This window comes from Pleurodeles waltl, chromosome 5, assembly GCF_031143425.1.
Source record: "Pleurodeles waltl isolate 20211129_DDA chromosome 5, aPleWal1.hap1.20221129, whole genome shotgun sequence".
NCBI classification, from domain to species: Eukaryota; Metazoa; Chordata; class Amphibia; order Caudata; family Salamandridae; genus Pleurodeles; species Pleurodeles waltl.
Genome location: NC_090444.1, coordinates 653,109,090 through 653,136,128, shown reverse-complemented (window position 1 = coordinate 653,136,128; position 27,039 = coordinate 653,109,090). Strand labels below are relative to the sequence as shown.

The 27,039-nt window shown below is 46.6% G+C and overlaps 1 protein-coding gene across 1 annotated transcript in view; it reads left to right on the top strand.

The window, feature by feature from the left end:
• TTLL2 (tubulin tyrosine ligase like 2) overlaps positions 1-26,787 on the top strand; it is an 88,511-nt gene extending 61,724 nt beyond the window's left edge. Inside the window, exon 2 of the mRNA XM_069234530.1 lies at positions 24,041-26,787. Coding sequence (XP_069090631.1) covers positions 24,041-25,893 — 1,853 coding nt within the window. The 3' untranslated portion in view covers positions 25,894-26,787. The remainder of the gene's footprint in view (positions 1-24,040) is intronic.
• Positions 26,788-27,039: the final 252 nt, after the last annotated feature.

The following is a 27,039-nucleotide window of genomic DNA, read 5'->3' as shown; positions in this document are numbered from 1 at the left end:
ATAAAGGGGTACGGGATAGGGGCATTGCCTGTACAGAGAGAAGCTGGGGCACACCATAACACAACACCAACAACAGTTCCATGGGGGTATGCTGCCATGCCAACGATGTAGCAAAGGTAAAGCCACGTCAGGCGGGAAGGGCACAACCTCAAACTGACATCCTGTCACACGTCAGCCACTATACCCCCTACATTAACTAGGGCCCAATTAACAACCTCTAGCCATACCGACAACTGGAATTTAACAGTGACAACAGTTGCCACTACCACCTCCGCTGTGTGTGCAGCTCAAGTAGCCAATGGCAGTAACGTCCCCATGGATCATACACACCTAAATTAGTGGGTTGAGGATGACAACTTTAACAATCCCCTGAAACAAGGCAAATGTTCCAGTCCTGTCAAGTGTGAATGCCCATAGTTGCCGCAAACATCAGCCAATGTCATCAACATTAGGAGATACACAGCACTAAGGTCACACCCATGCAGCATATGCCAGGGTCCATCCTGTGCCTGGGTCACAATGCAACATCCCAAATGTTATACTGCTCAGACAACAGCATTGAGGGGGAGGACACATGTAACTGGTCACTGAAATACACCTGCACAGTCAGAGGAGGAAATAGGACACTGCTACGACTATCAGGGCAATCCAATCTCCACACATTCCCCAACATCAGCTGTACACATTACCAATGCTAACATCCATATCATGCTATAACAATGCTATGCATAGGATACGCTACATTTCAACTACATATAAGTGGATGTGAAAGATCAGAGACTGGGGCAGGTCCAGATTGTTAAGTGTGCTGCTAGTGCCATTAGAGCACCCACAGCCAGTGAAAGGTCTCACCATGAGAATGGATGTAGACGGATGGTTGAGTAGGACAAGAAGGTGGCCAATCACTATTTGGCCTAAACCAGCACCTAGAGGAGGTGATGCCGACAAGTCAAAACACTTACCACAATACATGTGACGTGCAGGTGGGGCATAGGCCTGGGAGAATGCCCATCTGAAAGACTGGAGCAATGAACAGGAAACAAGATCACAATGTGAAATCATCACAAGGCAGGCATGTCACATCACCAATGCCACAACACAGATAAACTAATTGTACCCTATTTCATTGCAGAGGACGATGGATCTCCTGCGGATATGCCTGTCCAGGACTACCCGGATGACGAGCTGACAAACATCAGCCACCAGACCCTCCAAGAGGTCCTTGGAACCCTCCAGACCCCACCTTCAGTCACAAGGAGGAGTTCAGAACAAGCAGCCATCACAGAGGACCTACCCACAACCCCAATTGTAAGACCTGCCAGCTCCAATACAGTTGAGGACTCAGATGATGCAGGCACCAGCTTTGAGAGAACTGTAGTCGGAGTACAGCGGGAGCTGGCCAAGGAGGTGCGGGTGGGGATGCAAACTATGGCAGCCAGCCTAGAGGGGGTGCGTTCGTGCATGATGTCATCTGCAGATCAGGCAGCAGCCATGCAAGCGCTAACATCCATCCTGGAAGGACTACAACAAACTGTAAAGGAATTCACCACTGCAGTAAGGGAGTTGCCACAACACCTCGCACCCCAAACCTTCCACTGCATGCACGAATGCAATCATGACCCCCCCTCAGTGCCGACCTGGCTGCCTACCATCATGATGTGGCTGCTATTCCTAAGAACCAGTAGATCCTCCTTGCAGCAATACTGCCCTTAAGACCTTCACAGGTATCAGCGACCGGGATGTCTGACTCCACGTCTTCAAACACTGAGGTGTGTGTTGCCCCTTCACAACCACCACCACCAAGGACAGAGGAGGCAACACACACATCAGAAGAAGAAGACATGGAACAGATCACCTTTACACGTAAAAGTACCCGGAAGCTCTAGTCCCCACCACATGGCCAACTGTTACCAAGGTCCAGCGCTTTGTAACATGCCAGTCTTGCAACAACTGTACTCAATGACTGTTCTGCAAACCACTGTATATCTTGTCAGCCTGCCTTGTGATTGTCTCTCACTTACTTATTGGCAAATCCTGTCCCTCTGCACTATCTGACACATCACCCCAGCATGTCAAATGCCTTTTCCTTTAGCACTTGTGTAGGATCACAATGGAAGATGTCACTAAAATTGACTCACAATCATGGACAATGTACATATAGCACTACAGCACTCTTCAATAAATAGCACTTCCACAACCACTTTGTCTCTGTGTAATGTGACACATCAACCGTGCAGTAGATCACTGAATTTTGCCTCCTGTCAAATATCATAGCTTGTCAATACAACTGTCCTGAAATAATGTAGGCTGATAACTATGCACAGTGGTCTTGAATCTACCATACTCTGCCCTTTCTGAGGGTAATATCTGATGAAAAGAGAAACCATACACCATAATGCTGTGTTGGACACAATAATGTTTCCTCAAGGGATATTTAAGCCATTAAATAGTGCCAGCAAAATGTTGCCTCCATGCAAAACTAACACATATAACATTGCCCACAAATCTAAGCAAACAGTCAACAAACTGCATGAATGAAGGTGTCTGAATTTACATCCAAATAAGTAATCATGCCGAACAGTGTCACAAATGATCTATGTGAGTCATGAACACGATACTACAAGAGTGCTTACTACCACTCAGCTTATAACAAATGATCCAAACAAAAGTTTTTAGCGGAGCACACCAAATCTTCTTAAAGTACCGATTGTAAAAAGCAAATAGTGGCTGTATAATTAATGATAGAAAATTCAAAATATATTTATATTCCTATATTGTCGTTAACCTCAGTGATGTAAGTTCTCTATAATATTGTACAATTATAGTATTTATTTGAAAATTATTGACAATAGTACGTGACATACAATACTATACAATACAGTGAAAATCCAATAATTATAACATAATATAAATTAATACAATAAAAATCCACTGTCGAATGGCTATCACAAAAGTAAGCTTTAGATCAGTGGGACCGCATGGTCTTTGTTGAATCCACATGTAACATCAGCCGACACGTGTTTTGTCCAAAACTGGACTTCTTCAAGGCTTAATATCTCCACTAGTCCTTGAATCACCAACTGATATCCAAACCTCTTAGTAATATTCGCACATAACTCATTCATTGTACAAAATACCGAAACCAACTTCCATTTCTACTGGTAATATTACTTCAGTTCGCCAACTTCCAGCTAGTCCTGAAATATCACAGCGTCTCAAATATTATCCATCCGCGTCGCGTTCTGCTTCATCAGAATGACACATATAACATTGCCCACAAATCTAAGCAAACAGTCAACAAACTGCATGAATGAAGGTGTCTGAGTTTACATCCAAATAAGTAATCATGCCGAACAGTGTCAGAAATGATCTATGTGAGTCATGAACACGATACTACAAGAGTGCTTACTACCACTCAGCTTGTAAGGGTTTCCTTGAACATCACACTGCAGTCAGACATAACACAGTGTCCCCAATAGCAAATCTGGAGGCCATGTATGTGACATTGAAAATATACTTATTGAGAAAAACACGTTGGGATCCATAGTAACTGTGATTGGTGGTTGCAATGAATGGTCTAATCTTTGCAAGGTAGCTTTGGGGTAGCTGCCAATGTTACAGCTAATTTGGGATTTGTTTGTAGTATTGTAATACAAAAGAAATCATGTACACTCATGCCAAGGCCCTGATCTACAAGCATTTCACACATACTGTAAAGGGTTTACTACATATTTATTAAACTGTAAAAACAGAAGAGAAAACTCAGGGAAAAGCCTTACCTACCCTAATCTAACCTAACCACTCATTAGCCACAACTGTCCCTAACTAACCTAAGCTAAACTTACTTATCACATGTAACAAAACATTCTAAACATCAACCCCCCACCCCCCTTATGAGACGGGACACATGGAGGACAACAGATATTAACCTAAACACTACTATCCTATACTAAACAAATATATAATTTTTGGTATTTTTTTATTTTAATATTTTTTTTAATGTTTTTTTTTTTTCAAAACACACAAGAACCCCAGCATTGCCCCCCAACCACCCACCCACACACTCAAAAAGAAACAGTAGAAATAATCAGGATCCCCATCCCCCACCCACTAACACTAACTAAACTAACAGCCTATACTAACCTAACACTAAGCCCCCTAAACTGACAAACTATAAGAATAAGGAAAGAGGATGGAGGGGAGGGAATCATGTCCATCAAAATGTCTATAGGTTGGCCCTCCAGTGGGTCCGCTTAATGGACCGCGCCCACCGGTTAATACGATGAACATCCTGCCGCAGACAACTCATTTTTCTCAGGACACGGTCCATTTTACGCTGCATGTCCACAAAAGCAGCAGGGTCAATAGCTGCAGCTGGGGTGGTCTGTGTGCCAGCTGAGGAAGTATTGGGCTGTGTAGGGTCAATGTCTGTGGGCTGCCCTGCAGGTGGTCCTGTGCTAGGGCCTGGAGCACTTGCTGATGTTGTTGCCACAATGGTCACAGCTGTTGGTGGTGCCACCTGGGTGGTAGTGGTGGTGGTGGTGGCTGTGGTTGGCTAAGAAGGGCCACCCTGTGGGAATTCCCTCCAGGCTTCAGAGGCCTGTTTGTGCCGGTAACTGCGGGCCATTCTTCGGTACCCCGACTCTACCTGCAGTATATGCTGGTACCGCATTGCCCGCCTTTGGAATTCACGCATCTGGATGGGTGTCATATTTGCTGCTGTGAAGACAAATGAAAACAATTACATTAGGAACTGCATTGTGTGAAATGGCACAAGAAGTAAATCAGACAATACATCTACTGTACTTGTAACAGCTCATATCATCATGCAGATCATTAAATGTCCCTGAGGAAGTACATGGCAGGCCATCTTACAAAGGTCGTTTCACACATAGCACATCCAAACCCTACAAGATAGGTAACAACTGGTATGTTTTGGCATCACAGTTCTGCCAGTTGTCAGCTAACAATCATGCAGCACATCCTCCGCCAATGCCAGGGCTACAAATGTCATTGTACGGGATGGAAATCTAGGGCCACATGATCTGCAAGTTGTAAATGGACCTGCTAGTATAGTACTCATGTGCTAAACATGAGTGTGTATACTAGGTTCAGACAAAAGATTCACTGATTTACATGTCTGTGTACCAAACTTGTATCATCAGTCCTAGGAACACTATTCACAAACCCATGCCTGTGTTTGAGGGTGGGGGGTGGAGAAACAACTAACAATTTCAAACAACATGGACACCCAGGAAGCTCATGAAAGCTGGACATGTGTTTGGCTCTACACACACACCACAGGTAAGGTGTATCTACAAATAGGAGACAGCAAATCCTTGACTAATCCCAGCGCCACACGTCTGGTAATGCAGACCTTTATCCACAACATATACTTGCAGTAAGCCATGACTTACAGCTAACACAGAGATGCAAGAACACCCCCGGCCATGATTTGCATGCACACCTAGGCCATTGCACTGAAGTGCCACATACTCGTAGCACTACATGTGGAGCTACATGCTGCTAGGAAGTTCAACCTACAGTTTAATAAGTACATTAGTGAATAGGGAAGCAGAAGTCTGTGGGTAAGCATTTTGCAGCCCCATTCAGGGAGAATGTGGATCTGACAGGCTGACTAAATCACAGATTAGGTCCAGTGCGACTCTTGCTGATACAAGTGTTATCCACATGACTCATCCCCATTCACATTGCGGGCCTACAGGACTGACCTAGAATCTCTAAATAAGACAATAGGATAAGCATTGGCCAACTCTAAAATGGTGAGAAAATGAAATCCCACTCATGGAACAAGACAAATGATGGGCCAGCGCATCACACCTTGCTATGTGTTCAACACACAGGAGTCCATCACACATCACCAGCAAGCACAACACATAACAGACATATCAACACTTACTGGAGTTGTTGGGGCCCTCGAATGAAGCCACCTCGCCCACAGTGTAGGGTGCGGGTTCACCTGTAAGGAAGGGAGAAATGTGCTCAAATTCTGTGCACTGTCCAACAATTCCAAAGACAAATACTATGTGTAAGATTACATAAGTAAGTAAAGCCACTCAGACATGATGATACTGCATCCGATATAGCACGGCTAACATGTACATACCATGGGTCTCCTGTGAAATTTACACACATATCTGCACACGTGCAGTGGCCCTAACTACCATGTGGTGGGAAACATGCTCCTTCATTAGTGAGCAAACATAATAATGGAGTGTATTCGTCTCATCATGTGTATCCAAGAGAGACATCCAAAGCCACTTTCCTTGAGGAGTGCATTACCATTCAACCAGCCATTGTGGCCATGACAAATTTATGACATACAGGTACAATGTACAGAGGGGCAGGGACAGTTGTAAGCCCTCATATTGTTACAGTTTCTTAATTTGATGTGGCCCAACTATGATGAGTTGCGCCAACCATAGAGATAGGAACCCATGTGCATACCTTTGGCCAGCCATCCCTAAACAAAAGGTGGAACAACAAACACCAAATACCAGTCTAAGATGTTAGCTGAGGGCACCTTGCACTTTTTCCCTATGTCTCCAAATCCAAATCTGACATGTATCCAAAATGACGAAGGACCACAATAATCCCTAAGATTTATAGAACTTCCATGATCGCTTGCCTTACACAGTCACCAGACACACATGAGACATATGTTTGGGCCACATTGCTATCATCAATAGACGTGAAGCCTGCACTCATTTTCAGCATCATGTAGTGTTTCGAAAGTCAGTCTAGATGTTGCGTCAACAAATGTTGGTAATGATTTTGAAAATCTATACCTCACAGGCAAATGTGACCTATATATACATATTTGGCTCCTAATTTGTGTTGCTATTTGACACAAAGGCGGCACCAACTTACATTAAGCAAAAGTATTCAGTAAGTTTGCAGAGCACTTGCTTCCTGACAGCTAGCAATTGTGGTCCTTAACATATTCCATCAATGACCCTGTATGTTTCCAAAGCATTCCACACACTCAACAACATTGCCGGCAGATATTGTACAAATCATCTGATGTCACTACAGAGCATTTAATCGTGCACATTTACATGATTTTTACTCACCAACAGGGCCACCTATCACAATGCCCAGGTGGTCCAGCAGATCTTGCTCCCTGGAAATGAGGTCAGCCCAGCGGTGCTTCAGCTGGTGGTCATTCCTTGGGGTCCGATAGACGCGTTGCAAGTGATGCAAAACCTTTCCCCACCAGAGCCTCCGTGCCTCGGTGTGATACCCCTGTATCACCCGCCCACCTGCCTCAATCATAAGGGGGAGGAAGTGGCACACCAGCCATATGAAACCCCCAAGCTCCTCCTCACCCATCTTGCCAAGACGTGGCCTACCCAACATCTTAGCACAAAAAAGGGTAATTGGGGATAAAGGAGAACAAAGGAGAATAGGATGAAAGTAGATTAAGAAAAACGTAAACTAAACAACTAAAAGAGCCCAACTATCCCCAAACTATCACTACCCACAACAGACTCCCAAAAACAACAAATACTAGACAATACTAGACAATAGTACACAATAAACACTCAGACAGGATACAACAACAATATTTTATTCACAAAATGACAAGTAATGGACCACACAGGAGACAAAAGCGCAATTTAACTAGACAAAACTCTGAGAGCACAGCCACACAGTCTAGAAGAATCACAGACTGTAAAGTGAAAGTGAAAGTACACCCACTGTACATAATTTGTAAACAGGATAACCTATTACATCACTTCCTGCATAAAATGGCGGCCGTTTTGATCGTTATGTGTCAAATTTCTTTGGCGCATACAGTCTGGGCATCATTTTTTTCGACGCACAGGAGTAAAAATGAGGCCGCATCCATATATTTGGAAATAGTCTAACACTTAACCAATTTTCAGGGCATAATGCGTCGTTTTTCGGGCATAAGCGTCATTTGTTGACGCTTGTGCATCATTTTTTGACGTGTATGTGTCAACATTTCAGGGCATTAACTGGCTTTGGGTCATTTTACCATTTTAATGTAATGTTACATTTGTGACACTACTGAGATAGACTGATTGCACCCACTTTGGTCTTGACGGTGTATGGGCACATGATCCGCTACTTCCTTAACATGATTTTCACTCTTGGCTGACGCACTAGATGGCCATATGTGTGGCCTACAAATATGTATTGCACAAATTGGGCATGTTTGGCATCAGGAGAGGATAGCAAGGTGACGCGCATAAGTACAATACCTCAATGCCTATTGCTCAATGTGTGTGCATTGGCTACTAATGTAGTTGTTGACCCAGTGTGTGTGCATCACAAGCTGCATTATTGAAAATATGCTTGTATGAATGTGAAGTCAATGTGTCCAAACCTTAGATGCAAGTCAGTGTGGAAATGAGAGGATATGTGTTAGTCATACATGTAGCAACATCTGTTGTGTGCACTTCCAAGATTTTTGGTAACTTAGACACCACAAATGACAAAGCATGCACCGGATAGATGGCAGACGCTTGTTCATGTCAATGGTCAAAAAGTTGCCCATCACATGTCCTGGAAATTTGGAAACTGCTTCCTAGGTACTTTTTGGTGAACCCACCGTGAGTCAGGCATATGTACAGACTAAGTGGGTACCATGTTATTGACACGGAAAGCCAAAGGTGACCCACAACTGTAATTTCACCCCACAGTTGTGGTCATATGACTGAGCCACAACTCTCCTGTGGCAGTGGTGGACCAGCAGACGAGCCAGCACATGGCCACATATTTCCAGTGATCAATTGCACAGAGGTGTCTGGTTCAGGTGTGTGGTCCAATGTTGATCCTGTATATTTTTAGGGGTCTATGTTGTCACAGTTACGTCCAGGTCTCATCATGAGTCAGTGGCGGCTATTCCTGTATCTACTGAGTATCCTTCGGAGATCAATGGAAGTAAAGCCAATGAGGGCATGAGAACCTACATGGGGATGGTCCCACCCTGTCACTGCAGACGTGTTATGAGACTGTCAACAGGGCAACCTTGGTGTGCTGAGTGAGATCATATCTCAGGAGTCATGTTCCGGCAGGTGTCATTACAACATTTGTACACAGGTTGGCCTGTAAAGTTCCCACTGCATCTGGGAACATCATAGCCTCTGTCTTGATTAATCTTGCAGCTATTCCACACGCACAGGCCATCAATATGTTGTGAGCAATCTGATTCAGCGTGTGAACTGTCAGGGTCCTAACATGTGTGGAATTTTCATGCACATTATCAGAGGTAGCTGGTTCTGCTGGAGGCACCATACCCAATCTCTACATACGGCCCTGGTACACTGTCACACTTTGTCGTTCATGCATACATGAGACCCAGACAAGGGATAGGCCATGATTTTGGTATTCAAAGACAATTTTACAATTATAGTACAATTGAAAAGCAGATGATGCTATACAATGTATTTGGGTATGCATTGAGGAAGCACCTGACAAAATACCCCTTGTGGAATGTGAGGTTTGGGAAAGCAAGTGTGGTACATATGTAGCTACAAGGAAACTTTAGGGTAAACCACAGACAGGTGCCAGACAGTCTGACAGGATGCAGGGTCGATCAGGATCCAGCAATTTCACAAGGTACATACTCAGTGGTCTGACTTACACTGGTCGGAGGAAGAACAAGACAGTTGACATGGGAAATTGTGTTTGTCCTGTGTTTTGAAAGGTGACACATAAACCCAAGGGCTGTGTTACACAGCTTATTTTCTAGCAATGCATAACAGTATATTCGACAAAATGGCAACTTCTATGCTGTTCCAAGCATCTGCAAGGGCAGTGCATGTTCAAATGGGTGGTCTGCAAGGAGGTGCTCACAGGCGTGTGCTGCATCAGTTTTTCACAAGTCCTGTAGGTGAGATTTGAGTTCAAATGGCCAACAGTACCTTTCACATGGGAAGCAATCTACAGGTGACAACAGGGCTTAGAAACTACAAGACAGTGTATTAATTGACCTGACGTCCATGCAGTCAGATGTACTATGACAATGGCATACCATAGGATAGGGTGAAGCACACTGGATTACTATTGTTAGTCTGTGTGTGGAGAGGAGGGAATATCTTGGTACACATATTACCATTCCAGGGACCTCTTCAGACATGTGGGGTGAGACCAGGAGCATGGGTGTGTCAGGAGTTAGGAAATAGACTGACATGTACATGGAATGTCATGTGCGCAATGCTTGTCATAGGTGTGGCACTTGTGCTGTCTATGTTCTGCTTAGATGGAACTCTAGTCACAGATAGTCCTTGCAAAGATAGGTGCTGTACAACTTACTGCTGTCAAGGGTCTGGTCATACATTCCTGTTACCAATGCAATAGCACATCCACTGCCTCATGTGTGAGGCATTTTTTTCCCTTATAAACTGATGGTGTCTTAGTTATGTACCATATGCTGCGATGAACCATGTTGCCAACATGTATGTGTGAAATAGGTGTGGTTCTCTGCTATTGCCCTTCAAAGGTGAAATGTACAGGATATATGTCATTTACAGTGTGTGTGTATGTGACTGTAATACGCATCACAATTGCTTTGGAATGTTCTGTGTCCTGATCGGTATATCAGCAATGCTCCATGAAGCTACACTGTTATTCTGATAGTTAGAGATAAAGGTGAGCAAAAATGATTACCCAGACCTTGATATTGTGATTATTATCGGTGTTTATTTACGTATGTTGCTACAGTGGTGATGGTGAGTTGTTTTAAAAGAAATTGTTCACAATATGTTGGTGCAATCCAGCAGCTGTGTTTTGTTGTTCCCCCTCATGTTGCAGGCCAGCATCCTCCTCTTCCTCCTCTTCAGGCATTTGTGGCTCTGGTTCTAATAGGGGAATGTTCCTTCGTATACAAATGTTGTGCAGGATGGCACATGTTAAAATGATCTTACAGACCATTTCTGGTGAATATAGGAGGCTGCCACCAGTGATGTCGAGGCACCTGAATCTCGACTTGACAACGCCAAAGGTCCTCTCCACTATGGTGCGTGTCCTCCTATGTGCCTCATTTTAGGCACGCTCTGCTGCAGTGCTTGGGTTGCCAAATGGTATCATAATCCATTGGTGGATCCCATACCCCTCATCAGCTGAAAAAGAAAATGATTGGGATCATGTTGATGTAGCTTGCCCCATTAACATTACCTTGCATGGCAGTAGTTGTCTTGTGTTGTCTGTGACTCTTTTGTGTTATTGTGTTGCTTCATAGGCTTCTAGGATGTACCATCTGCATTGGGTTGTTTCCTTGGCTGAACGAGTGTTTGGCTGCTGACCAGTTGTCAGCAGTATGTTTTGGGATTTGCAGTACAGTGTGCACTCCCTAGCATTGTGACTTGTGATACAGGTGTCCCTGTGTGTTCACTGGGGGTGAGATGATAGTTCCCTACACAGATTCAAATTGACAGTGGTGGTAACACGTTTGCATCTATGTACCCTGGACATCTCATACCTTTTGACATATACAATGGATTAATTCAAACATCAGTGAGACGCTTACATTTTGCAAGGTGACAATTAGCCAAATCTCTCCATACATTGTGATCATTGACGTCTTAACATTAGACTGTACACTAATTTCAGATGTGTGACAGGTTCACTGCAGACCTATCAAACATGGCTAGCGGTGTGACAACCTCAGTGTGTTCCTGTCCACATGTTGCTGTAGTGGTGTATGTGTTGTGTGTCCTAGAGGGTTGCTGTGCAGTGTGTGTATATAAGTAGGTTTCTGTACTTACCAACAAGTAGTCCATTGCCATATCGTCCATCCTGGAAGAGTTGATTGATGGTAGAGTGACAGAAGATAAATGAATCCTAGACACTCCCAGGATACTTTGCCACAATGTTGGTGATCAATCCTTGGTGATCGACAATGGCCTTCACATTGATGGAGCGTGTGTGCTTCCTGTTGCGGTAGTAATGTTCAGTTGCAGCAGGTGGCACAAGGCGTACATGTGTGCAGTCAATGGCACCAAGGACGTGTGGGAATCCATTAATGAGGTAAAACCCCTGTTTTGTCTCCTGCTGCTTTTGCTGTGTGTTTGGGAAGCAGATGTGGCGGGGTGTGAGTCCAATGATGGCATCCAGTACTTTGGGCAAGAAGGCAGAGAATGATGGCTGTGATATCCCGGCAACCAGGGCGCCAGGGCTTTAAAAGCAGCCACTTGCCAACATGTGAAGTACAGCTAGCAGCTTGGTTTCTGTTGGGGTGGTGCGGGGTGTCAGCAAGGTGGGTGCCAACTTCGGCTCTATGTTGCGCAGCAGCTGCTGAATGGCCTGCCAATTCAACCTGTACCTCTGGATGATGTCATGTTCCCTGAAGCCATGAAGGGTTGTCCTGGTGCGGAATATCCTCTACTGCCTTCTGCGCTGCCTTTGGGGACCCTGCAGGTTTTGTGGTAGCTGCTGTTTTTGTTGCTGGGCTCTGCGTCTGCGTGCACGCTGGATGAGAAGCACCTCCATGTCTCCCTTTTGCTGCTCTGCTATTGCTTCTGTGTGTTCTGATTAAATACAGGTGTGTTTGCCCCATTTTAACTCCTGCCCTGACACAGGCATTCATTTTTTACACAAATCGGGCTGTGCATCATTTTCCGCCTCCGCTTCCCGGCCGTGCAGGATTTTTGCCCGGAAGCATAAATACGACGCACGGCCGGTTACGTCTTTTTTTGGACGGGAACGCCTACCTTGCATATGATTGATGCAAGGCGGTTTCCCGCATCCAGAAAATGGCGCACACGGTGGGATTTTGGCGTCCGCAGGTGTCAAAGTTTAAATATGGGGCAAGGTTTGCGCCGATTGTGCGTCAAAAGTTTTGACGCTCATTCGGCGCAGGCGGAGTATAAATATGCCCCCGAATGCGCTGACAAATTCGCCCCAGCCAAATCCAAAGAATCTGCCAGAAGAGCCAGCTGGTTCACCAAGGAATTGAAATCCACCAAACACAACTGCCAGCAACTAGAAAGGAAGCGGTGCATCAGCAAAGAGTCAGGAGACCTCTCCACCTTCAAGAATGCACTCATTCAGTACCACCATCTCCTGAAAGCAACAAAGAAGAACGCTCTAACAACTTCATAGAAGCAGCTCAAGGACTTCTTCGCCATTATGAGTGAGTTATCTGGGAATGCATCACCCCCTCCCAAGAACCGTGCGACACCCTGGCAGACATTTTTCATGATAAGATCTCAGTCATCTACAAAAACTTCGATCCCCAACCCCTCGCCACATACAGCATCAACCTGCTAACACCCACGAACACAAACCCTGAACACTTGCTCACCCATTGGCCGTCTCATGACTCAAGTCCCAATCTCCATCATGAATTAGGTGCACTCAGGAACGCCCAGGGATCCCCACTCCCACCACGTCTTCAACCTTGGGAGGAGAACTATTAGGAATGAGCTCAAGAAATCCTTGAACACCTCCATCACCCTTCTTCCCTGAGGACTGGAAACATGCCGAAGTAAGGCCCCTCCTGAAGAAACCATCTGCTGACCCAGCAGAGCCAAAAAACTGCCGACCCATCCCCCGACTCCCCTTTCCAGCGAAGGTCCTCAAGACTTCAATAAACCAGCAACTCACCAAACACCTGGAACACAACAACCTCCTGGACCCCTCTTAATCTGGATTCTGAGTCCACCACAGCACTGAGACAGCCATGGTCGCAGTCACCAGCAAAATCGGAGCCCTCCTCGCAGACGTTCCCCCGATACGCAGATTCAACAGCGAAAGACGCTCCTTATCAAACCTTAGCGCCAAAGGTTGAAATGACCCTACCATGCACCTCAGGTCAACTCCATATCTCCAGCAATTAGAACTCAAGACCTGGTTGTTCGAATGAACAGTCCACCATGAAGCAACAGCATCCCCAGTGCCTTGAAACACTCACAGGTGATTTGCTGTGTGTTGGACTTTTGCTTATGCAGGGTCATCCCCAGTCTTTTTGCCTCCTGCCTCCTATTTTTTTTCTGACCTGTTGCTGTTGGCTTTTCAACTCTGAGCACTTTACCACTGCTAACCAGTGCTAAAGTGCATATGCTCTCTGTGTAAATTGTATGTAATTGGTTTATCCATGATTGGCATATTTGATATACTAGTAAGTCCCTAGTAAGGTGCACTAGAGGTGCTAGGGCCTGTAAATCAAATGCTACTAGTGGGCCTGCAGCACTGGTTGTGCCACCCACATAAGTAGCTCTGCAATCATGTCCCAGACCTGCCACTGCAGTGTCTGTGTGTGTATTTTTACACTGTAAATTCGACTTGGCAAGTGTACCCACTTGCCAGGCCTAAACCTTCCCTTTTCTTACATGTAAGGCACCCCTAAGGTAGGCCCTAGGTAGCCCCAAGGGCAGGGTGCAGTGTATGGATAAGGTAGGACATATAGTAATGTGGTTTATATGTCCTGACAGTGAAATACTGCCAATTTCGTTTTTCACTGTTACAAGGCCTGTCTCTCTCATAGGATAATATGGGGGCTACCTTTAAATATGATTAAAGTGTAGATTCCCCTAGAGAGTAGATGGACATGTGGAGTTTGGGGTCCCTGAACTCACAATTAAAAAATACATCTTTTAGTAAAGTTGATTTTAAGATTGTGCGTTTGAAAATGCCACTTTTAGAAAGTGAGCATTTTCTTGCTTAAACCATTCTGTGACTCTGCCTTGTTTGTGGATTCCCTGTCTGGGTCAGTTTGACAGTTGGGTTGTTTTTCACCTCACACCAGACAGTGACACAAAGGGAGCTGGGGTGTAACCTGCATTTCCTGATTAGCCATCTCTGCTAGGAGGGAGGGGTGGAGTGGTCACTCTCATCTGAAAGGACTGTGCCTGCCTCTAACAATGCCGGCTCCAACCCCCTGGTGTGTGTCTGAGGCCTTGCCTGGGCAAGGCAGGATTTCACAAGTAGGTATGAGTCCCCTTTGAAGAAAGGTGACTTCAAAGACTAAAATGGGTATAAGAAGGGCACCCAAATCTACAGACTTTAGAAACACTTCTGGAACCAAGAGGAACCTCTGCCTGGAGAAGAGCTGAATAGCTGAATAGCTGAGGAAGAAGTGCTGCCCTGCCTGTGACTGTGCTTTGTGGAGCTTTCCTGCAGTGCTGCTTCTGCCAGAGTAAGAGGGCAAAGACTGTACTTTGTGTGCCTTCCATCTTGCGAAGAAATATCCAAGGGCTTGATCTAGAGCTTGCCTCCTGTTGTTTGAAGACTCAGGGACAGCAAAGACTTCTCTCTGCCAGCACCTGGAGTCTCTGGAGAGACTCCTACTCTGCCCTGTGGTGCCCATCCAGTTCCTGGGACCCTGAAAGGAGAAGCTGGCAGCCTAAAGACAAGAAAATCCACGCACAGAGCGGTGTGCGGGGAAAAGATTGACGCAAATCCGATCTGCGGCTGAAAAAATGACGCGCCGCCGGCTCTGCAGCTGAGAAACGACGCTCGCAGGAAACGCGACCGAAAAATCGACGCACGGAGCAGGAGAAACGATGCGCAGCATCGCTGACGGAGGCTGGGAGATCGCAACCTGCGCAGCGGGATTTTCAAATCATCGTGCGGCTGGATTTTTGACTCAAGTACCGCCGTGCGGAGTTATTTTTGATGCACACACGCCCGTGCAGGGTTATTTTTGACGCACACCAGGTACATTTTCACTCTAGCAGCGCTAGTGTGTTTTTGAAACTACTTAAAGACTCTTTTTGATTTTTAATTAATAACTTGACTTGTGTATGGTGGATTTTTGTCGTTTTGGTCTTGTTTTGTTTAGATAAATATTTCCTATTTTTCTAAACTGGTGTTGTGTCATTTTGTAGTGTTTTCATTAAGTTACTGTGTGTGTTGGTACAAATACTTTACACCTAGCACTCTGAAGTTAAGCCTACTGCTCTGCCAAGCTACCAAGGGGGTAAGCAGGGGTTAGCTGAGGGTGATTCTCTTTTACCCTGACTAGAGTGAGGGTCTTTGCTTGAACAGGGGGTAACCTGACTGTCAACCAAAGACCCCATTTCTAACATTGGTGATCAGCGGTTGGGATTTGGACTTGTATTTGTACTTGACATACAGTGATTAAGTGTACACTACTGTTTGAGTTCAGACCACTACGTGACCACGTACTACTTGTTTGGTGATCTTTTGCTTTTTCTCTTAAGGACTCCTTTTTGTTTTACTTCCATGATTTTGCTGATCCCTTGACTGATTCTTTTTACTTCATTGGGAACTTATTTTCTGCCTTTGGAACTTTGCACTTGTGACCATCATGTCTCAATCTGGAGATGCAACAGCTGGAGCTGTGTTTGAAATAGAGAAACTGAAGGAGTACTCAGTTGCTCAATTGAAACAGTTCCTTAAAGATCTTGACTGTCCCACTGAGAGCTCCACCAGGGAGGGGGAGCTGCAAAAGGCACAGAGGGCCTGGGTGACAATCAAGAAGGCTGGAGGGCACACAGAGGAGGAGAATGTGGGTGGGGAAGTGCAGAGGATACACAGTGGTGTAGTGGAGGTACCTGTTACGCCTGGGGGGAGGGTCCCCAGGAGGGGTAGCAGGGTGTCATCCAAGGGTCTGACTCCTGAAGAGTTACAGGACAGACAGGCAGAGAGGGCTCGCCGGTTCAAGGAGTTGAGGATGCAAAGGGAGAAGGAGTTGGAAGAAAGGAGGAGGGACTTAGAGATCAAAAAGAGGATTTGGGCTTATGAGCTCAAAATGAAGAAGCGTGAAATCATGAGGGCTGAATCCAGCTGGAATGGTGGCAGCAACAATTTTTTATCTAGTGCTGCGGAAGAAGTGCACATGCCCAGAGATGTGGTGCCCTACTTGAAGGATGGAGTTAACACACACCAGGAGGTTCAGGGGTATGAGGTAGCTCCAGTGATGCACAGGGTCCCTGAGGTGGATTGGGGAACTGGCATGGGGAGTCATATTCCTACTGGTGGGAGGGGCACTCTACTGACTCTAGGTGAGAGTGACAGGGAGAGGGGTTCCCCCCAGGTAGAAGTCCTGGTTAGGGAGTGTGAAGACATCCCAGAAGAGTGTGGGTTGAGTGTCAGGGACAGTCAGGTACTGTCTCACGAGTCTCAGAAGGGTGATGTGTGGTGCTTTTCCAAAGCAGAGTCACTGGATGGTTGGGTGAAGGGTACTTTGGTTAATTCATGTAAGGGGCTGAGTGATGTAATTGCTGGAGAGCATATGTCTAGTCCTTATTTTCCAGAGCTACGCCAACACCAGGTGGAGTGTGAGTTCTCTGACCCCAGGGAGCTTACAATGGAGGCAGACCTCTTGGTGAGTACCAGAGAGTCTGAAGAGGCATTTGGGGGGGCTCCTGAGAGGAGTGGTCTAGGTATTTCCCAATCAGGTGAGGTAGGGAAGGATTGTAGTGTCCCAGGTAGGTCCCAGTGTAGTGGGATGGGTGAGGGACCCCATGTCCAGTCTCTGAGGAGAGGGAATGGGGATGGGCTGAGGTCCAAGGTGCCCGAGATCCGGTCCCAGGTCCTGGAGGGTTCCAAGAGGGAACACCAGGAGGGGAGCCTAGCCTGTACCATAGGGCCATCTGTTGAGGGAGATCCCACAGTGTCAGGAGAACTGGGGGGGGCGGCTGTAGCCAGCGTCCCACCAGTTCTGGTGTCTGGCAGTACCACTCCTAGTGAGGGGGTGCAGAAGTCCAGACAGAGGGTGAGAGGGGGTTGCGGACCCCAGTGGAGAACCTGGAGGGTCAGGGGTCAGCTCTGAGAGCAGAGCTCCCCATGAATGACCTTAGTGAGACCATTTCTGGGTTGGGGGGAATCCAGACTCTGTCAGATGGGCAGAGGTCAGGAGACCTGCGCCAGCCAGACTCTTGTGTGGCCCTTCGGGACAGTGTGTCCCTTGAGGGGGGTAAGTGTGCCCCCCTGGAAGTCCTGGTGTGCCAGGCAATGGTTCAACCGCAGGGTGGTGACTCTGGGTTGAATGTTCAGGTTCAGGGGGTAAACTCTGACCTGATGGGGGGTAAGTGTGCTCCCAAGGAAGTCCTGGTGTGCCAGGCAGTGGTTCAACCGCAGGGTGGTGACCCTGGGTTGGATGACCAGGTTCAGAGGGTAAACTCTGACCTGGTGGGGGGTAGGTATGCCCCCCAGGAATTCCTGGGTTGCCATGCAGTGGTCCCGTCTGTGGGTACAGACCCTGGACTGGAGGATCAGGTGCAGGGGATAAACCCTGACCTGAAGGGGGGGGCCGTTTGCCCAATCACCCCCCCTGGTGTGATTTCAAGGGGTACTCTCCCTGAGTGGTGGGCGCAGAACCCTGAGAGTAGGGGAAGGGGAGAGAAGGACTCACCCCTGACCCCAGAGCAATCTAAGGGTACAGACCCTGGATTGGAAGGACAGGTTCAGGGTGTCCCCCCTGACCTGGAGGAAGGGGCTACTGCTAACAGTGCCCCTACCATGTTGTCTTCTGGGGGGGCCACTCCTAGGTGGGTGGTTCAGGACCCCAGAAGAGAGGGCAGGGGGAGGGAAGCCTCACCCCTGGCCCTGGTCCAACCTGAAGGTACAGACCCCAGGTTGGAGGATCAGTTGCAGGTTAACATCCCTGCACTGGTGGAAGAATTGTGCAGGACTGCTTCTACAAGCACCCTGACAATATTTTACTCTGGGGGTGCCGCTCCTGGAGGGAGGGTACAGAGCCCCAGAGGGGAGGACCAGGGTCAGGTTATCTTCTCTGACCTGGTGGAATGGAGAGTGGTCAAAGGGTGTCAGGCACCTGGGGCTACTGCCCCCCACTCTCCACAGTCACAGTGCTTGGAGAGGCCTGAGGTCGGGCTCTCATCCCTGACAGTTGTCTGGGGCCACTGTGGCTTGCTGTCCTGGTGGACAGAGTTTCCCCTGGGGGCGGGACGAGAGTCACACCCCGGGGGTGGAGCGGGCAACACCACTGTGTTGGCCCTGGTGGTACTATCTGCCCATTGCAATACATCTGTGAGCAAAGTAAAGTTAGGTGCTGCACAGATGGTGTCTGTAGATGTGGAGAAGGGTTCCCCATGGGTTAGCTTAGTGGGCCCTGAGAGTATGGACAGAGGGATCCAACTGGAGTCAGGAAGGCGTAGAACTGGAACATGCCCCTGCTGTTGTGGGCCTGGGTCCTTGTTCTATCGCCCCAATCAGGGAAGTACATCAAGGTATTGATTGTTCTCCCCTGGCTTTAGGCTGGTAGGGGGTCGTGTTGGACTTTTGCTTATGCAGGGTCATCCCCAGTCTTTTTCCCTCCTGCCTCCTATTTTTTTTCTGACCTGTTGCTGTTGGCTTTTCAACTCTGAGCACTTTACCACTGCTAACCAGTGCTAAAGTGCATATGCTCTCTGTGTAAATTGTATGTAATTGGTTTATCCATGATTGGCATATTTGATTTACTAGTAAGTCCCTAGTAAGGTGCACTAGAGGTGCCAGGGCCTGTAAATCAAATGCTACTAGTGGGCCTGCAGCACTGGTTGTGCCACCCACATAAGTAGCTCTGTAATCATGTCCCAGACCTGCCACTGCAGTGTCTGTGTGTGTATTTTTACACTGTAAATTCGACTTGGCAAGTGTACCCACTTGCCAGGCCTAAACCTTCCCTTTTCTTACATGTAAGGCACCCCTAAGGTAGGCCCTAGGTAGCCCCAAGGGCAGGGTGCAGTGTATGGATAAGGTAGGACATATAGTAATGTGGTTTATATGTCCTGACAGTGAAATACTGCCAATTTCGTTTTTCACTGTTGCAAGGCCTGTCTCTCTCATAGGATAATATGGGGGCTACCTTTAAATATGATTAAAGTGTAGATTCCCCTAGAGAGTAGATGGACATGTGGAGTTTGGGGTCCCTGAACTCACAATTAAAAAATACATCTTTTAGTAAAGTTGATTTTAAGATTGTGCGTTTGAAAATGCCACTTTTAGAAAGTGAGCATTTTCTTGCTTAAACCATTCTGTGACTCTGCCTTGTTTGTGGATTCCCTGTCTGGGTCAGTTTGACAGTTGGGTTGTTTTTCACCTCACACCAGACAGTGACACAAAGGGAGCTGGGGTGTAACCTGCATTTCCTGATTAGCCATCTCTGCTAGGAGGGAGGGGTGGAGTGGTCACTCTCATCTGAAAGGACTGTGCCTGCCTCTAACAATGCCGGCTCCAACCCCCTGGTGTGTGTCTGAGGCCTTGCCTGGTCAAGGCAGGATTTCACAAGTAGGTGTGAGTCCCCTTTGAAGAAAGGTGACTTCAAAGACTAAAATGGGTATAAGAAGGGCACCCAAATCTACAGGCTTTAGAAACACTTCTGGAACCAAGAGGAACCTCTGCCTGGAGAAGAGCTGAATAGCTGAGGAAGAAGTGCTGCCCTGCCTGTGACTGTGCTTTGTGGAGCTTTCCTGCAGTGCTGCTTCTGCCAGAGTAAGAGGGCAAAGACTGGACTTTGTGTGCCTTCCATCTTGAGAAGAAATCTCCAAGGGCTTGATCTAGAGCTTGCCTCCTGTTGTTTGAAGACTCAGGGACAGCAAAGACTTCTCTCTACCAGCACCTGGAGTCTCTGGAGAGACTCCTACTCTGTCCTGTGGTGCCCATCCAGTTCCTGGGACCCTGAAAGGAGAAGCTGGCAGCCTAAAGACAAGAAAATCCACGCACAGAGCGCCGTGCAGGGAAAAGATTGACGCAAATCCGATCTTCGGCTGAAAAAACGACGCGCCGCCGGTTCCGCAGCTGAGAAACGACGCTCGCAGGAAACGCGACCGAAAAATCGACGCACGGAGCAGGAGAAATGACGCGCAGCATCGCTGACGGAGGCTGGGAGATCGCAACCTGCGCGGCGGGATTTTCAAATCATCGTGCGGCTGGATTTTTTACTTAAGTACCGCCGTGCGGAGTTATTTTTTACGCACACCCGCCCGTGCGGGGTTATTTTTGACGCACACCAGGTACATTTTCACTCTAGCAGCGCTAGTGTGTTTTTGAAACTACTTAAAGACTCTTTTTGATTTTTAATTAACAACTTGACTTGTGTATGGTGGATTTTTGTTGTTTTGGTCTTGTTTTGTTTAGATAAATATTTCCTATTTATCTAAACTGGTGTTGTGTCATTTTGTAGTGTTTTCATTAAGTTACTGTGTGTGTTGGTACAAATACTTTACACCTAGCACTCTGAAGTTAAGCCTACTGCAGTGCCAAGCTACCAAGGGGGTAAGCAGGGGTTAGCTGAGGGTGATTCTCTTTTACCCTGACTAGAGTGAGGGTCTTTGCTTGAACAGGGGGTAACCTGACTGTCAACCAAAGACCCCATTTCTAACACTGTGCTTTCCAAATTCATGATTGATTGATCAAGTTGCTCTACACTGACCCCAAATACAGGGTCTGTCTAGCCCGGTTGATCTTGCTTCTCTACAGTCACGACGTCTGCTCAGACCTAACCTCCATATATGCTACACTACAGTCATTTACTCAAGCCGAGGTGCAACTGAGGGGAACACTACTGGACTGGAAGGGCGACACCATCTGATACCTCGGCATGCACCTATATCACTCCCCAACTGACCTCCTGGAGGGCAATCGAAAGAGGGCCCTCTCAGCCTTGAAATCACTGATGCAATTTTGGAAGGCCCTACCCTTAGCTACAATGGGGAAAATAGCTTTGACTAAAATGATTGTCCTCCCGCAACTTAATTATTACTTTGCCAACATACCTGCTGGCACCCCTATGTGTTTCTTTTGTGACCTAGATACAATGCTAGGGGAGCTCATATGGGATAACAAACGCCACCATATTGCACTGCACAAAGTGCATCTGCCGGTGGGCAGGGGCGGTCTCAGTCCCCCCTCTTTCAGGCCTACTGTCTTGTGGTACAGCACCTGTGGTTCTTGCAGTGGTTAGTGGGATGCAGTTTGGGAGAAACCTACGCTAGATCTGGCCCCATACCTCTGTCCATGCTCAGGGTTTCCTCCTGCCTATGGCCACCCCTTGGTCCCCCAGTCACTGCAGATAACTGTAGCCTGCAGATTTCTCAAAGAGTCACCTGCCTTACATGCTATTTCCCACCCTATGCTCCTGCTTTCCCCTTACACAGCCTGCTACTCCTCTTAAACTCCCATCCCCTAGCTGCCTTAACGGCTTGACACTCCTGCCCCCTATCTACAGTAGGTGGCCTCTTCATTGAGAAACACCTCCTCTCCTTGAGCAACTCATAGCTGATCACGCCGTCCCCAGGGGTCAATCCCTGATATACCATCAGGTACATCATATGTTCCAAACTCTCTGTTCCACATTAGATGAAGTGCCCCAAACTCACTATGTACTACAGACCCTATTACATGTGGGAGCAGGTTGCCACCAGATTACGTGGCTATACAAGGTTCTGAGGGTACACACAGGGATCCCGCTGACGGCACTGAGGGGCAAATAGGAGGACGAGTTTGTACGGGCACTACATAACACTGAATGGGATAAGGCATTAGAGTTTCCACACATTTGTCATGGAATGCACACTTAAAAAACGTGCAGCTCACATTCCTACATGTGCCTACCTGACACATGAGCAACTCAATCACTATTTACCCACTTCCCTCCTGGGCTGCCCACACTGCCAAGCGCCATCTGCAGGCCTACAACCTCTGCTACGGTCTTGTCCAGCTCTCCCCACATATTGGCATTCAGTCCACACCATCCTCCAAGAGGCTACAGATTTCCCTGACACCTACACGGTGGCATATGCATGGGCATGTTCAAATGTGGGAAATACATAGAGGTTAGGGTGTGCTTCGCCGGTCTTGCTCTCCTTCTTGTCAAACAAATTTTCACCCTACACTGGAGATAGATTCAGGGCCCTGTGGTGACGGCCTGGCATAGGGTGCTACCGCATAGGGGGAGGGCTCAAGGGGAGGACCTGCTGTATGAACAAGCTAGACATCTCTGCAAGCATCTCATCTGCTCTGTTTGGCACACGCTCTTCAATCACTTACTACAACTCACCTGGAATGACAACCTACCTCTGTGAATCCCAACCCTCTCGCTCCTCGCTTGCAAATTCCTCGTTCCAGGCACCGGTCCCTTCAGATTCCCCAATGTGTCATCCTCCCTCAGATGTCACAAGACTCAATGAAGTCTCCACTATCTCTGGGCCCCCCTCCTGCTGCAAACCCAATCTCCAGCATTCGCCTCATTGCACCAGATGTTCCTTGTACACTCTCTGACGGTACAATATTGGTGGGCGGTTGTAATGAGGGCCATAATCTATTAGCTTATCCAGTGCTTGTTGTAGTATGCTGTCACGTAGAGGCTCTCAAATATGAGGGCACTGCAAGATGTGCCCTTAATATATATTCAATGTACTCTCCTCCAGTGTTCAGACCATGTGTACATGCAGGAAGGCAAGACAAGTGTGAAAATTTTTCACTGCCAAACAATTGGAATATAGGCCCTCATTACAAGTCTGGCTGTCGCATGACTGCCAGACTTGCGCTGGCAGTTGCCTTCAGCCTGGCGGTCCCGGCGGTTGTTATCTGCCAGGGCAACGCTGCAAGCAGTGCTGCCCTGGGGATTACGAGTCCCCATCCTCAAGCCATTCCATGGCGGTAAATACTGCCATGGAACAGCTGTCGGAATGGGTGACTCTGGGGGGGCCTGGGAGCCCCTGCACTGCCCATGCACTTGGTATGGGCAGGTCAGGGGCCCCCATGCACAGGCCCATCGCGCAATCCATGGCCCGAATTACGGGCAGTGGATTTCGCGACGGGTACTGCTGCACCCGCCGCACCACCACATTGCCGCCGGCTCCATCAGGAGCCGGCTGCAATGTTATGGCTGTACTCCGCGCCGGCCCAGCAGGGATGTCAAATTAAAGCCGGCAGATTTCAGCCTGCGTTGGCGGCCTGCTGGCGGTACAATATTTGCGGGTGCCCTCGCCGCCCGCCAATGTTGTAATGAGGGCCAAAGTCATAAATGGGGTATGCATGGATTTTAAGAAGGGTAAATATTGTTTTTTTATTCAAACCACTGTAGAAGTGAATGTTAGTCTTTTAAGCAATCTAACCTCTCCCTTTTGTTTCTCTGTAGAACCCAGAGCTTTCCAGAGTATGGCGAGAGACTGTGAAGACAACATGCAGGGTCCTTTGGTGTTTCGTCTTCACAACAGTGCCCCCGATGTGATCCGACAGGTTTTACTTGAACGTGGATGGAGAGAGTTTGATGATCATTCTCAAGACCAGACGGAGTGGAACTTGCAGTGGCGGGGCTCTGCTTTCCGTGCCCCTGAACATGACAGCATTAAACCATGGCAGCGCCTTAACCATCACCCTAAAACCGCCACGATGATGAGGAAGGACAGTTTGGCAAGACATTTAAAACGCATGCAAGGGATTTATGGTGTGTCCCAATATGATTTTAGCCCAGTGGCATTCATCTTGCCAAATGACTACACAAAGTTCATTGCTGAATATACCAAGGAGAGACAGTCACATGACACGAAACAGAGTTACTGGATCTGTAAGCCTGCTGACCTGTCTCGTGGGAGAGGGATTTTTATTTTCAAAGACATAAAAGACTTGACGTATGACTGCACAGTCATAGTTCAGAAATATGTCACTAGCCCCTTACTCATATCCGGATACAAGTTTGACCTCCGTATTTATGCCTGCGTAACAAGTTTTAGCCCCCTCACCGTTTATGTATACCAGGAAGGGCTAGTGAGATTTGCAACAGAAAAATTTGATCTCAGTTCTCTCAACAATATTTATGCCCATCTGACGAACACAAGCATCAATAAGTTTGGGGTGTCTTATGGCAAAGACAAGGAGCGTGTCGGTTCTGGCTGCAAATGGACTCTGAGTCAATTTCGTTCTTACCTCCGCAACCTCGAGATGGATGACGTGCTGCTGTGGCAGAAAATTCATAACATTGTGACACTTACCCTGCTTGCCATTGCACCTTCTGTTCCAAAGGCAACTAACTGCTTCGAATTATTTGGCTTTGATATCCTCATAGATGAAAGCTTCAAGCCATGGCTTTTAGAAGTAAACTTCAGCCCAGCCCTAACTTTAGACTGTTCTAGTGACCTAATTGTGAAAAAAGGTCTCATCAATGACCTAATTCAGCTTCTGAACTATAAGGCGATTGACAGCTCCATGAAAGTTGACAATGGCACAAAAATTCAATCTGGACTTCATTTTATAAGTGGCCATTCTCAAAGGTCCAATGACAGGTGTGCAAATGGACATTTACGTTCTGGACTGGAAGAAAAATTGTCAAGTTCTTTACAATGTTCACACTTTTATTATACTAGCATCTCTGAATTGGAAACAGGTGGTGCATTTTGTTCAGCCAAGGTGAGCGCTCCTTTTAGCAATGGTCATCCTAGACAAAGTAAAGAAGCCATCTTAGAAAGAAACAGTCCACCCAAACATCCAAGGAATGACAGCGTATTTCCCAGAGAACTGTGTGTTGATCCCATATCTAATGAAGAACGGTCCCTCATGCAGCTCGCTCATGGTTCACTCGGCAAAGAAGTGATTGTGAACAGTATTATTTCTGGAACACACCCTAGGAAGACCCTCACATCAAAACTACGAGAAAGGATGAATATGCCTCAACATTCGGCACAACCTAAAGTATCATCACTGATGCTGGCCTCGGCAAGACCTAGACGGTCCACAAATGGATCCTCTCACTTGTCCCATTTGCAGCAGACAACAGACTCTCTGCCTTTGTATTTTGCATCAGATACAGACAACAAACCTCTCCCTCAAGTAGGAGAGTTTATGCTTGTGTTTCCTTTCAATGAAGTGACTTACCAAGCCTCCAAAAACAAGACTGATATGAAAGTGATAATGCAAGAAATCCACAGGTTGATTAACAAATTGCAGCCTCTGCAACAAGAGGTGAAGAAAAGAAGAGATGAATTAAGTCTCTGATAGATTTTGCTTTATTCTCAAAACAAATACTACACTTTTTAAGTTTTTGTAAATCATTGCAATGGAAATGTGTTCATACTAGTACTCCCACGATTCCTGTTTCTTTTTTTTTTAAATATGTCACAGAAGATCATTCTGTCACTGTTTTTTTCCTATTTTTATACCAAATATGAGTTAATCAACTGGGCAAACTCGTGGTAGTTGGGCACACAATTATACAAATTCAAATGTATTTTACAAAGGAGTGCAGTGTACCCAAAGACCTGCAATGATACATCATGCTTCTCTTTGTCAAATGTAGTATATTAGGTTGCCCAACATTGCTCAAGACCTCAGAACAATGTCTATTCCTTTTGTCAGTTTGCAGATCTTTTATTGCTCACACTCACCGCATCAATCCAAGTTGTTGAAAGTTAAGTTCGAGAATACCTTGAATGTGTTCTAGTGTAATGTTTACATTAAGCCAGTTTAAGTGCTTTTTTAGCTGTGTGAAGGGATAAGACAATATTTTAGTGTATGTCCAACGGAATACAACAGTGAGTACGTTGGCCCTAATTGACACTTATCCAGGAAAACCGAACATGAGCCTGGAAGGCATGAGTATTGCAGCATTTGTGGCCTGAGGTATTTACTGCTTGTTTCTAATTGGGGGTGAATGAACAAAGCATCTGTTTTCTCCTGCCCTCTAACACATACACTGGTGAGGCCTCTTGTAAGAGGATGGAAAGCAAGACCCATACAGACATCCCAGAGACTGCAGAATACTGAGAGGGAATCCAAACATATATCACTCTGGTTACATCATCAACAGCCCTATTCAGCCTTTACTTACTGGATCACCAATAAAAAAAAATCTCCTCACAAAACAAAATATAATCGGAGGTTTAAGCTGTTAAATCTTTCCATTGCTTTATTTTTTGTTCCACTCTCTGTTCTGCCTAAAGTAATCATGATGCTCTAATAAGTTTAAAGGAAAGAACATTATTATGCAGAATGAGATTATGTATATCTCTCATAGAGTGCCTCTGTCATTTATTTCAGTTTCTGAAAGTCATACCGACTTGCTATGGCATCACAACAGTTGATAAAAAAAGTGGTTATCAACTGTTGTGAAGTTATTTAGGCATTCCAGACCCGGTGACAGGG